We start from the raw sequence: 12434 nt of genomic DNA, 5'->3' as shown, positions 1-12434 counted from the left end.
TCAAAACAAGAATAAATTGATAACACGTAACGTAGGTATTTATAAAATTAAAATGTTCTGATAGCATTACTGAACAGAAAAAACTTGAGCAGGTAATCTGCCTTACGTTGCTAAAAAAAGTAATTTAGTTAAATAATAAAAGTTACTTGAATGGACCATCTCTTTTGTGTTGTTTTAAGAGAAGATAAATGGTAGAGTTATTTTAAGAAGCAAAATAAATAAATAAATATAGTTTATGTTTAAGTTACATAAATCAGAATAAGGTAATTTCTTCAAGTTTCGAGTTGTAAGTACGATGCAATTTCTCAAAATTGCAAACCTACTGATTTGATTATTATTATTGTTTCGGTATATCATAACTTTCTAAATGATTTCACATTGTTATATACTTTATCAAAAACCGTTCGGCCAATCTGACCTCTAACTAGACTTATTCTTATCCAAATAAATTATACCACAAACACGTGGTTTAAACTTAAAAGTTGCACCAAGTTCACTTCGAAGCAGCACATAAATACACTTCACTTAACTTTCAAAATTGAAGCGACGTTCCAACAAAAGGTGCCACACGAGCACCAAGTGCCGATGACAAAAGCGCTGCAGGGTGCTTTGGGATCATCGGACACGAACACCACGTGCCGCCGACGACAGGTGGCAGCCTGTCGCTTCGAGGAGAGGCCACATCCACGATTACTGAAAGCATTTGAAAAGTATTAGTATTGCGACAAGAAAAGAATTATCGTATCCCACTTCTGATGTGAGATTTTTATAAAGAGAAGAGTTAAGACAGTGGGCTTTAATAGTGATGATAAATTAAATCCAATGATTACTAATGAAAGTTATCATTTATCAATTATTGAAATGTAGGTAGTTGTACTTTTGTCAGGTAAGGCCACATACTAAGTAATTAAAATTAAAGCAAAGCATCTGCTGTATTATTTCAAAGTAAGAATCCTAATCATCTAAACAGGCTTCTATAATAATTAGAAGCTAACAACCTAGTGTTTACTTTTATCACAATGTATAAAATAAATAGCACAAGAGGGTAGGTGATAAATACAGAAGTAAAACCAACCAAGTCCAATAATAATTGAATTGTATTGTTCAGCATTGATCTATTTATATTAAAATGAATCTACCACCCATTTCGCTAAGGTGTTTAGTCATGGAGAAGAAAGGGCAAAGAAACTCCATAACACACATCTTTTAAAACATTAGAACGTTGAGTAAAGTAGTAGGTACATATTTGGTACACAGTTACAACAGGTAACCTATAAAAGGCAAATGATTACATTACATTATAATACAATATAAGAATACTTAACTTCAGTAAGGTCCGCTGTGTTTGCTCTGAGCTGTCGATACAAGACTGTCCCCTCTCTGTCGAGGTAGGGTACTTTTATAACACTGCCATCGCAAACAAGGCGGATATCGACTATCACATGATCTTAATATTAATCATTATTTATTTTAGGTTTGTTGACAAAAGGTATGTTGACACACCCAATTTACAATAATAAAATCAGTGACATTGATGGTCTACGTATTAATAATTTACAATAATAATAAGCGACTTAAATTGTCAGTTTACACAACATTATTATTTCACATAATAGCTATTGCCAACTGTATGTTGACAATAGCTTAATATAATGTCACTCTTAGTATATTGACAATATTTAATTTACAATGAATAATTAGTGACATGTATTGATAATTTATATAATATTATTTTTCATATTTTCATATTCCTAGATACCAAATTAAACAAGAATAAACAATAATAGTTTTACACTATTGTATTGTATGATGACAGTAAGAAACTAGGAACATTGACATTGTATCCGGAAACGGAATAACGATTCTGTTTTAAACATCACAACAAACATTTACTTCAGACTCCCAAGTTTATGATTAGATGAATTTTAGCATAATAATTATGTATCCAATTTTATCGTAATATAACAAGTGCGTGTTTACTGATTTGACTAGTTGTCAAATAACAGATTATTGTTGTAAGATAATGATAATTACATAAACTTAAAACTAAAGCTAAGAATTTTTTTCAAGCATTTTATCAAGTGCACTCTTTGAAATTCCAGGTGGCATATGCGTAGCAGCCCCAATGTACATCGGCGAAATAGTGGAGACCTCAATTCGAGGGTCTCTGGGAGCCTTCTTTCAGCTATTCCTGACCGTGGGCATCCTCTTCACCTTCGTGGTTGGAGCTTGGACGCATTGGAGGACACTGTCCATCGTATCTGCTATCTTCCCTGTCCTACTGGTTGCCGTGTTTTGGTAAGACCATATTTACTTAATGTCAATTCTTAAACGAAGGTTCTTTTTTAAGGCTTGCTGAGGTTACTGACTGTGGGCATCATTTTTACTTTTGTGATTGGTTATCTGATCTGAGCACTAAGTTACTTAGATCTCAATCGAGGGTCGCTGAGGTCTTTTTTCCGCTGTTTCTAGCCATGGATACCCTCTTTGCCTTCGTTGTTGTAACTTGAATGATGTTGTAACTCCTCGTCACCTTTGTTTTGATGAGAAAAGTTATAAATGAAGCAATATGTATTCAACACATAATATATCTTTTAAAATTGTAATATTAATGTAATTGCAGGTGGATGCCAGAAACCCCACAATACCTGCTGGCCAAGAACAAGCGCCGTGACGCTGAGAAGGCGCTGCGATGGCTCCGCGGCCCTGATGCAGACCTCAGTGGCGAATTGGAAGACATGCAAAAAGATGTGAGTGTTTTGCTAAGCACCATACGAAACTATAAAATTCTCAAATATTCTTAGAAAAAGAAAGCATGTGAAACGAGAGACAGACTATCAACATGACATATTTATTTTAGAATGTGCAAATAAAACCCGTTTATACTAATGATGCTCCACTTGATCTCGTAACCAAACAATTTCAACACTCCCTCCCCCCTCCCCAATTTGAACAGCTGTGATGGACGGATAAACAAACTGAGTCACTCTATTGCGTTGTTTTTTACCATTTTGGTACCAAACCGTAAAAAGGGGAGCTCTTCAGAACTAACAGTAATTTAAACTTTCTTTTTCAGGTGGACAATTCATCCCGTCAACAAGGTGGCATTGTCAGGATGCTGACCCACCGAGCGCCCCTCATGGCTCTCATCTGTTCCCTGGGCCTCATGTTCTTCCAGCAGTTCAGTGGCATCGACGCCGTCATCTTCTACACAGTCGACATCTTCAAATCCGCAGGCTCCAACATTGAACCTGCCATCGCGACTATCATTGTAGGAGTCGTCCAAACTCTAGCCACATATGCTTCTTCCCTGCTAATAGAAAAAGCAGGCAGACGAATTCTTCTACTCCAGAGTTGTATTATTATGGGCATCTGTTTGATCGTACTCGGTACGTACTTCAAGCTTAAGGAAAGTGGTTCAAACGTTACCGCAGTTGGTTGGCTGCCTTTACTTTGTTTAGTCCTTTACATTATTTCCTTCTCAATGGGTTTTGGTCCAATACCTTGGATAATGATGTCTGAATTGTTTGCTGCTGAATTCCGTGGAACCGCATCAGGGATCACGGTTGTTACCATCTGGTGTTTAGTATTTATTGTCACTTTATGCTTCCCAATAATGAAGGTGTCGATCGGAATTTACAGTTGCTTCTGGTTCTTCGGCGGATTCATGATTGCTTGTGTTTTCTTCGTCTTCTTCTTAATACCTGAAACTAAGGGCAAGACTTTGTCACAGATTCAAACAATACTCGGCGGCAAGTAGTAAGGCTTGCTTTTGTACAAATTTTTGAGTACTCAGTGTAATATTTTAAAGCATATCGTGATGTATACTTTTCTTTTGGGAACGCCTAAATAGATCATAAGTCAAAACATTTGTGGTCTTCCAGTAAGGACTTGTCTTTGATGTGTGTAACCAGTTTAAATTTATCGACTGCTTTACAAAAGTTGTGTTCATTGTTTTCGTGCATAACCAAAATATTTAGGTATTTTACAACCAAAGATTAAAATATACCAAATACAGATTAAATAAAAAAATTATAGCATAAGTCCAAAAATAAACTTAATAATAATAGTTTTTTGGCTGAATTTATATTTAGTAGATTAATGGTACAATATTGAAACGTCTTCTTTATCAATATTTGTTTGATTTTTGACATATCATCCATACAAAAAATATCAAAACTGTGCGCGTGTGATTTGAAATTTTCAGTATTCAAACGATAAATGCTATTTTTTTATCAAAAATCCATTTACCAACGCATAAATACTAATTTTCTATTATGGACAGGTCTTTGTATGGACACTTGAGTGAGAAAAGAAAGCACTCTTATGTAAGTAAAAAAGTATTTATAATAAGTAAGTACTACTTGTAATATTTATCTGACGCTGACTGTACAAAATAAACTGCTTTTAAATTAAATGACTTCTTATTTTTATGGATGAAATATTGATAGTTATTAAGACAATATTAGGTTTTTTGAGATTTTGTACTTGTTGATTTTATTTATTTTGTGATTAACTAAGAACACAATATTAGATATTTAAATAAATATTTTAGCTTTAGGTAAGTAGGTACTTATTTTATTATTGTAAGAGAGGATGTGTGATATGTGCCAAAAATCAAATACGTAACTATAATAATTTAAAAGTTGTGCAATAAATACTTAGGTGTTTAACTTATATAAAATAGCCAAACTAGGCTAGTTTATGTTTTAAGCTCGATTAGTTAAGTATTGATTTTACTTAACAATAGGTAAATTTAAGGGCGATAAAATATATTTTGTAATTTAAAGTCCTAATAATTGTCATTAGAACACATACATACTCACATCCTATGTTGTTGGCGTATGCCCGACTATTTTCAAACCCATCCGGTTGATCTTCCGCTAGAAGTTCGAATCGGAACGTATTGTTCCAATGAGTTCATCACTGTAGATAAACAGTTCTTAAAACTTCGACCCTTTCTGGAGATGTTACTTTGAAACTAGTCGGACGTACAGCAACAAACAAAAAAATTTACATATATTTGTATATACCTATTACCTACTTAGTTCATTTACAATAATTGTAAATCATATCGATCAAATAAAATCATCACACAAATATTTTTAATACTTTAACTTAACTTATCACCTAAGTAACGTTTATGGAGCTCGAGCTTTAGAACAATAATAATAAATAGTTTATTAATTTAAGTAATAGCTTTTAAAATGTAATAAATAAATATTTTTTCATAAATTAATTCAATGAAAATCAGTCCCCATTAAGGAAACTTATGGTCACTCTAGTTCTTTTTGCATCTCTTTCGAAACACAGAAATAGAACGAGACGCAAATAGTTGTCGCCATTTTGAATAGTTTATTTCTCCCCTGTGGTTTAATGGCGCGAGTTTGTAAAATAAGAATTATTTGAATGTTGAGATTCGAAATTCAAATAATTGAAACATTTAAATTAATTTTCAGATAAATTATTTTATTGTTGGTTATATTATAATGTCGATAATTGTTATTTTATCATTAGCTGGAAGTTAAAAATGTGAATACAATAAAAATTAATGTTTATAGAAAAGTTTCGTTTCTTTTCAATTATTTATTATCTTTACACTTTCACCTATTTCACCATCATTTCAGGGGTAGCTCAGCCATCAGTGGTTTCACCTCAACCATGACCCTATTTCTAGCTCTTTTGAGCATCCTCATCACCCTTTACGGGCGGTGTCACAGATAACCTTATTAAAAAAAACCGGCCAAGTGCGAGTCAGACTCGCGCACTGAGGGTTCCGTACTACTACAGTCCTATTTTTCGACATTTTGTACGATAAATCAAAAACGGTTATGCATAAAATAAAAATAAAATCTGAATGTTATAATTATGATATTCATATGATACACCGCTTCGTAGTTACTAATATTATCTTACTTTGAAATTTTAAAATATGTACTAACTGGAGAATGACCGCGACTTCGTCCGCGTGGATTTAGTTTTTAAAAATCCCGTGGGAACTCTTTGTTTTCTCGGGATAAAAAGTAGCCTATGTCCTTCCCCGGGATGCAAGCTATCTCTGTACCAAATTTCGTCAAAATCGGTTGAACGGTTGAGCCGTGAAAAGCTAGCAGACAGACAGACAAACAGACAGACACACTTTCGCATTTATAATATTAAGTATGGATTATTTGTTTACATTTTTTTTTGTGTTGTAATCACAATTTCACGGTTTTCGGATTTTTCCCCTTAAGTGTGCTCTAAGACCTACCTCCCTAGCAAATTTCACGATTCTAGGTCAACGGGAAGTACCCTATAGGTTTCTTGACAGACACGACAGATAGACAGACAAACAACAACGTGATCCTATAAGGGTTCCTTTTTTTCCTTTTGAGGTACGGATTTAGTAACATTTCGCTTATTACCTACCGACCTACATTTTACCTACCAATATTATTAAGATCGCATCGATTTCATCAGTTTTGATTTGTAATTATCTAGTTTAGTTTAGTTTTATAAGAGGAATGTGCAACATCCATACAAACTCAACAGAGTTTTAGGATGTCAAGCGTAAAATTGTATAATTATTATTTGGCTGAATATAGAATATAAAATAAATATAAAATAAAAAAACAAGCCCGTCTGTTTTTGTACAACGCGCAGTCATACGCCTCGTGTTCAGATTGGACGACTGTATCTAGTATACCTAATATACCTACCCACTTAAACGTATATCAGGGTTAATAAAACAGGCTTTTTCAGTAAAATAGTGTGTTTATTTGATGTTGGAGAACACAGAGGACGAGAGTGAGGGGCACTCCTTGATTATGGTCCTCTTCTCGATGTCGTCGACGCGGGCCGACAGCTCTGCGATCTGCCTCTCGACTGCCTTGACGTCACTCCTGAATCCTGATACCTACAAAGAAATAGAAAGATTTTTTATTCAAATACAGTAGAAACTCGATTTCCGGCCCTCAGTTATACGGATTCGCGATTATTCGGATTACCAACCGAAAATTGTTCGGCCAAGTGCGACTCAGACTCGCGCACCGAGGGTTCCATACTCGGGTATTTTTTCCGCCATTAATCCGCCATAAATCAAAAACTATTAGGCATAAAAATTAATAAAAATCTGTTTTAGAATGTACAGGCAAAGCCCTTTCATATGATATCCCCCTTAGGGGTTGAATTTTCAAAAATCCTTTCGTAGCGGATGCCTGCGTCATAATAGCTATCTGTATACAAAATTTCAGCCCGATCCGTTCAGTAGTTTGAGCTGTGCGTTGATAGATCAGTCAGTCAGTCACCTTTTCCTTTTATATATTTAGATTCAAAAGCACTATGTACCGCATAAGAAAGCCCAGAGTCACTCAGCGGACGATGGAGAAAGGTATGCACTATGCATGGAGTTTCTCTACGTGATCCAATCAGAAATGAGGAGATCCGTAGGAGAACCAGAGTAACCGACATAGCTCAACGGATTACGAAGTTGAAGTGGCAATGGACAGGGCACATAGTTCGAAAAACAGATAAACGTTGGGATCCCAAGATGCTAGAATGGCGACCTCCCACCGAAAAGCGCAGCATTGGAAGACCCCTAGGTAGACAGATGATATCAAACGAGTCGCAAGGAGCCGCTGGATTTAGATGGCACAAGACCGCGGCCGGTACCGTATGGAAATCCCTACTAGAGACCTATATCCAGCAGTGGACGTCTATCGGTTGGTAATGATGATGATGAAGCAAAGGGCTCATAGGCTGACTATAAGGTTTTATAGGTACTTACAGTCCTGGGCCGAAAATAATATACATCGGTCTTTAAAATGACATTTCGGCTTTGTAGAGCGTTGTCTCTGTAGGCCGTTTTGTCGGTCTTAACGACAGGGACAATGCGATACAAACCCGCTATCTCCTTCTTAAGGTCAATGTACATTACTTTCTACCGCGTACCGTTGCGTCCAACTCCCCCAAGTACTGTATCTTATTGCACAACTCATCATACTTCTGAGATATGTACTCCCTCGTGTTCTTCGAATCCCCAACCTCTTTATCAATTTTACTCAAAATCTCGTACTTTAACTCGTCGAATTTAGCTTCTAAAGATGGACCAAGTAAATGAGCCCCTCGGATCGCTAGCTCCTCTTCCGGCCTTAACTTTAAAGGGAATAATTTATTTACGGCCATCTTAACAACTCAATTATTAGTTCTTTTGTAAATTAATGAACACACGGAAAAGATTTAGATCGCCGTATCTAGTGTGCATCGTTAATTTTAATTCACTGATAATTTACAGGATTTGTGAAATATAAAAAGTTTAATCCGAAATCAAAACCGATTGCCGGATTAGTATCAAATTAATGTTTTGATTAGAAGTCAAATTAATGTCACTGTGATTTTTTTCAATCAATTTAAGGAATATCAATTTTGAAAGGAAGTTTTATTTGCATTATTACTAGATGATGCCCGCGACTTCGTACGCGTGGATTTAGGTATTTAAAAATCCCGTGGGAACTCTTTGATTTCCCGGGATAAAAAGTAGCCTATGTCCTTCACCCCTATCTTTGTACTCAAAATCGTTTGAACGGATGGGCCATGAAAGGCTAGCAGACAGACAGACAGACACACTGTCGCATTTATAATATCAGTATGGATAAAGTCGCCGTTGTGGCCGAAAGGTCGATAGGATTTTTTTAGGGTTCCGTCCATTCTATATCTATTTATGGTTCCGTCAGAGTGAACTAGAAAACTGTCGGTTTTGATCTTAAATTGACATCAACGCACAGCTCAAACTACTGGACGGATCGGGCTGAAATTTGGCATGCAGATAGCTATTATGACGTAGACATCCGCTAAGAAATGATTTTTGCAAATTCAATCCCCAAAGGAGTAAAACCAGATGTTTGAAATTCGTGTAGTCCACGAGGACGAAGTCGCGGGCATAAGCTAGTTTAAAAAAAATGTTATTTCTTATACGATGGCACGGAACCCTTTGTGTGCGAGTCTATTGCACTTGGCCAATTTTTTTTCATTTCATTATCAGCACAGTAAGAAATCTACAGAATGACGACACTTAATATCAGCGTGATTACCCACCGTATTATTACAGTTAGTCAGTCAGTACCTGAGTGGTTATGTAAAGTGCATATTTAAAAGATAACCACATAGAATAGCACTTGTAGGCAATCTAAGTGATAACATCGAGAGGATGTAGAAGATGTTAAAGTAATTTTCCAATACCAAGGAAATACCAATTACCCAACAGCGGTAATAGCCTAGTGGTTAAGACGTCAGCCTCTTATTCGGGGGGGGGGGGGGGGGTTTGAATCCGGCGGTGGGGTTGCTGTCAAACGTCCGGCTAGAGAGAGACAGAAAAGTTGCAGCAGCGACAGCAGTAGCAATCCGACAGTTCATTTGCTGTCTCTCTTCCTCTTCTTCTTATTTTTCTTTGTGGCTATTGCTGTCTCTCTCTAGCCGGACGTTTGACAGCAATGATCGCGAGATTTACGTCTGTCGCAAGCCTGTCGCGAGATATAACGTACCTAATAACCCCGCGCGAAAAGCGGAGTCTTAGGCCGAGATCTATAGAGCGCACTCTGACTTAGCTTAGACTTAAGACAGAGTTAAAACGAGACAGACCTATTTCTCTCACATAAATCTGTCTCGTTTTAACTCAATCTTAACTCTGAGCAAAGTCAAAGTGCACTCTATAGATCTCAGCCTATGTAATAGGGTCCCGTTTTACCCTTTGGGTACGGAATCTTAGAAACTAAATTCTCGCGGCCGAAGTCGTGGGCATCATCTAAGTAAGTACTACAGTACGCGGCAGAAAGTAATGTACAGCGGCCTTTAGAATGTCATTTTGGCTTTTTAGAGCCGAATCGAACCAAATAAAAGTAAATAAGTACACTATAGTGATTTTACGATATTATTATATACCTGTGTGTCATTACTTAATTAGTATTATCTTAAATTACTTATCTATGTAGCACTAGTTGGCAGCAGTTAGTCGTAGATAGGTAGATCTACTTGAAAAAAGATAATAACGGGCGCCCGCGCCATTTACATGGAAAATACATTTGTTGGCAATACCATAGCCTTTACGTAATTTGATAAGTTCTGAGAGTTCAATCATCAATGCTTGGGTGACTCGGATGGGTTAGGTTAGAAGAGGATGGCATCCTCTTCGTGGTTATTTCTTTTTAAACCACCCAGAAAAACGAGCCTTTTGGGGGATTCTCTTCCCTACCCCTCCACTCACTCCCCCATAAATGAAGTTTATGATAAATGAAAATACAGTCATAGAGAACTTATGATGCAAGAGCGAACAAAGCTGGACTCGGGTCACCCTGACTCGGATGGGTTAGGTTAGAAGGGTTCGTGGTTACTTCTTTTTAAACCACCCAGAAAAAGTGTCTTCCCTCCCCCCACTTCAAGTTCCAAGTAACTCCAAATTTGCGATTTTGTAAAATCGCAAATTTGGAAAACGAAAAATATAAATGATATTTTAATATTCAGCACTTTTGCAAAGTAAAACATATTTTGTTAATAGAATGTTTATCAAATGTTTTTTTTGTAAAATGATAAGTTTGCGGAATACGACGTTTGTGATTTGATTAGTTTTTGAAACCTTTTTGGTGAAATGATCATCTAAATACCTATATAAAAGGAAAAGGTGACTGACTGACTGACTGACTGATCTATCAACGCAAAGCTCAAACTATTGGACGGATCGGGCTGAAATTTGGCACGCAGATAGCTATTATGACGTAGGCCTCCGCTAAGAAAGGATTTTTGAAAATTCATTGCCTAAAGGGGTGAAATAGGGGTTTGAAATTTGTGTAGTCCACGCGAACGAAGTCGCGAGCATAAGCTAGTTTATTATATAAGTATGAATTGATTAAACTGATTTTTCACGTTACGTAGGTAGATAATACAGGCAAGAGCAAGTAATAATTACTTATTATTTTATAGATATCAATTGTTATTTCTTTATTTGCCGCTGGCCGGTACGGTGCAGTGTTCCAAATCACCATGTGAGTGTTTATTTTTTATTTTATTTCTACTTATTACTGTCTTTAGTACTGAGATGAACTTCACGATTTATTAAATTTAGTCTTACCCAAAGCTTTTTTTTACAGTCAGTGTATATTTTGGGTTTTGGTAATTTTAATGAACAGGTAAGTAAATTAATTAATCCCATTGTAAACGCAACGATTTTTTTAGGAGTGTTTTAGGGGTGTATTTTGTATATAATTTTTACTAAGTATATGTTTTTAGTAACATTTTATTAACATAATTTTTTAGTAGGTAGGTACCTATGTAATAAAACTAGGTATCAATTTAAAATAAATTAATTTTGCTATAATTCTAAATGAAATGAAATGAAAATCTTTTTTATTCGTATAAACTTTTACAAGTGCTTACGAATAGTCGGATGCATCTACCACTGGTTCGAAATGCCTTTCCTGGCGAGAAGAACCAGCAAGAAACTCGGCGGTTGCTCTTTTCAAATATTTGATATAGGTACAAAATTATGCCATAAAGGTAGGTACCTGCTAGAAATGATTCTTGTATACCTATCCATCGATTCCTAACTGTACACTTATATCAGTGAATCACATTCCAAGAGTCCTATATCGAAAAATAGAGCAAATTATACGTTATTTTATCAGTTGGCATTGTATTTAGTTGTCGGTCCGTCCGTCTAGGTCAATCATACCTTATCGTTCGATTCGCATTCACGCCCGTCAAAGCGTGTATTTGTAAAAAAAGTTTGTAGTTTTTTATATTACTTAATTTTTTTATTAAAGTAAGTAATTAATTAAAAAAGAAGTATTTAAGAGTTGAGTTAATCATTTTTCTGCTCCTGTGGAAAAAGTAAGTTATGTTTTTTAACTCACGGCTCTACTTAATTATCTTAATTTTTTTCTATTTGTAAATTTTATATTATTTTAATATCAGTAATTTACATAAAACATTATAACAGGCCAAGTGCGAGTCAGACTCGCGCACCGAGGGTTCCGTACTACAGTCGTATTTTATCCTCATTTTGCACAATAAATCAAATACTATTATGCATACAAATAAATAAAACTCTGTTTTAGAATACAATAAGTTCCTTATACGCATGGCTAGGGTCTGGAATACCTACTCTTCCGAGATCAGTGTTTTCTGCCAATTATAATCCGGGTATCTTTAAAACAAGAGTGAATAGGTACCTTCTAGGCAAACGCGTCCCATCTTAGGCCACATCATCACTTCCCATCAGGTGTGATCATGGTCAAGCGTGCGCCTATAATGAATAAAAAAAAAGTAAAGCCCTTTCATATGATACCCCACTTGGTATAGTAATCTTACTTAACAAGTTGAAAACACTCTGTGTGTCTACTAATGTCTGCTATAAGACCTACCTACGTGCCAAATTTCATGATTCTAGGTCAACGGGAAGTACCCTG

General features: G+C 35.9%; 3 protein-coding genes across 7 annotated transcripts in view; 2 read left to right on the top strand and 1 right to left on the bottom strand.

The window, feature by feature from the left end:
• The window catches only part of LOC117993726 (uncharacterized), a 27214-nt gene extending 18771 nt beyond the window's left edge, over positions 1 to 8443 (bottom strand). The window contains exons 1-2 of one of the 2 annotated variants that reach the window (XM_034981538.2): positions 7930 to 8345; positions 6740 to 6895 (exon numbers count right to left, since the gene is read on the bottom strand). In XM_034981538.2, coding sequence (XP_034837429.1) covers positions 6755 to 6895; positions 7930 to 8163 — 375 coding nt within the window. In that variant the 5' untranslated portion in view covers positions 8164 to 8345 and the 3' untranslated portion in view covers positions 6740 to 6754. Of the gene's footprint in view, positions 1 to 6739; positions 6896 to 7929 lie in introns of those variants that run through there. The other variant, XR_011238156.1, reaches the window with a different exon arrangement.
• The window catches only part of LOC117993725 (facilitated trehalose transporter Tret1), a 57505-nt gene that overhangs the window by 17043 nt on the left and 28028 nt on the right, over positions 1 to 12434 (top strand). Inside the window, exon 1 of one of the 2 annotated variants that reach the window (XM_069506946.1) lies at positions 11705 to 11856. The exons of the other annotated variant lie outside the window; for it this stretch is intronic. The gene's annotated coding sequence lies outside the window, so the exon portion shown is untranslated. Of the gene's footprint in view, positions 1 to 11704; positions 11857 to 12434 lie in introns of those variants that run through there. 2 annotated transcript variants of the gene reach the window in all.
• The window catches only part of LOC117993723 (facilitated trehalose transporter Tret1-like), a 19241-nt gene extending 6807 nt beyond the window's left edge, over positions 1 to 12434 (top strand). The window contains exons 4-8 of one of the 3 annotated variants that reach the window (XR_011238146.1): positions 2103 to 2298; positions 2624 to 2750; positions 3077 to 5385; positions 6161 to 6276; positions 12416 to 12434. Coding sequence is in view for 1 of the 3 variants with exons in the window: in XM_034981534.2 (XP_034837425.1) it covers positions 2103 to 2298; positions 2624 to 2750; positions 3077 to 3760 (1007 nt within the window). In the remaining 2 variants the exon portion in view is untranslated. Of the gene's footprint in view, positions 1 to 2102; positions 2299 to 2623; positions 2751 to 3076; positions 5536 to 6160; positions 6669 to 12415 lie in introns of those variants that run through there. The other 2 variants (XR_011238145.1, XM_034981534.2) reach the window with 2 other exon arrangements.

The sequence above is a fragment of the Maniola hyperantus genome, chromosome 24 (assembly GCF_902806685.2).
Source record: "Maniola hyperantus chromosome 24, iAphHyp1.2, whole genome shotgun sequence".
In the NCBI taxonomy this organism is placed as follows: Eukaryota; Metazoa; Arthropoda; class Insecta; order Lepidoptera; family Nymphalidae; genus Maniola; species Maniola hyperantus.
Note: the sequence above shows the minus strand (reverse complement) of the source record. Positions and strands in the feature narration are given on the sequence as shown.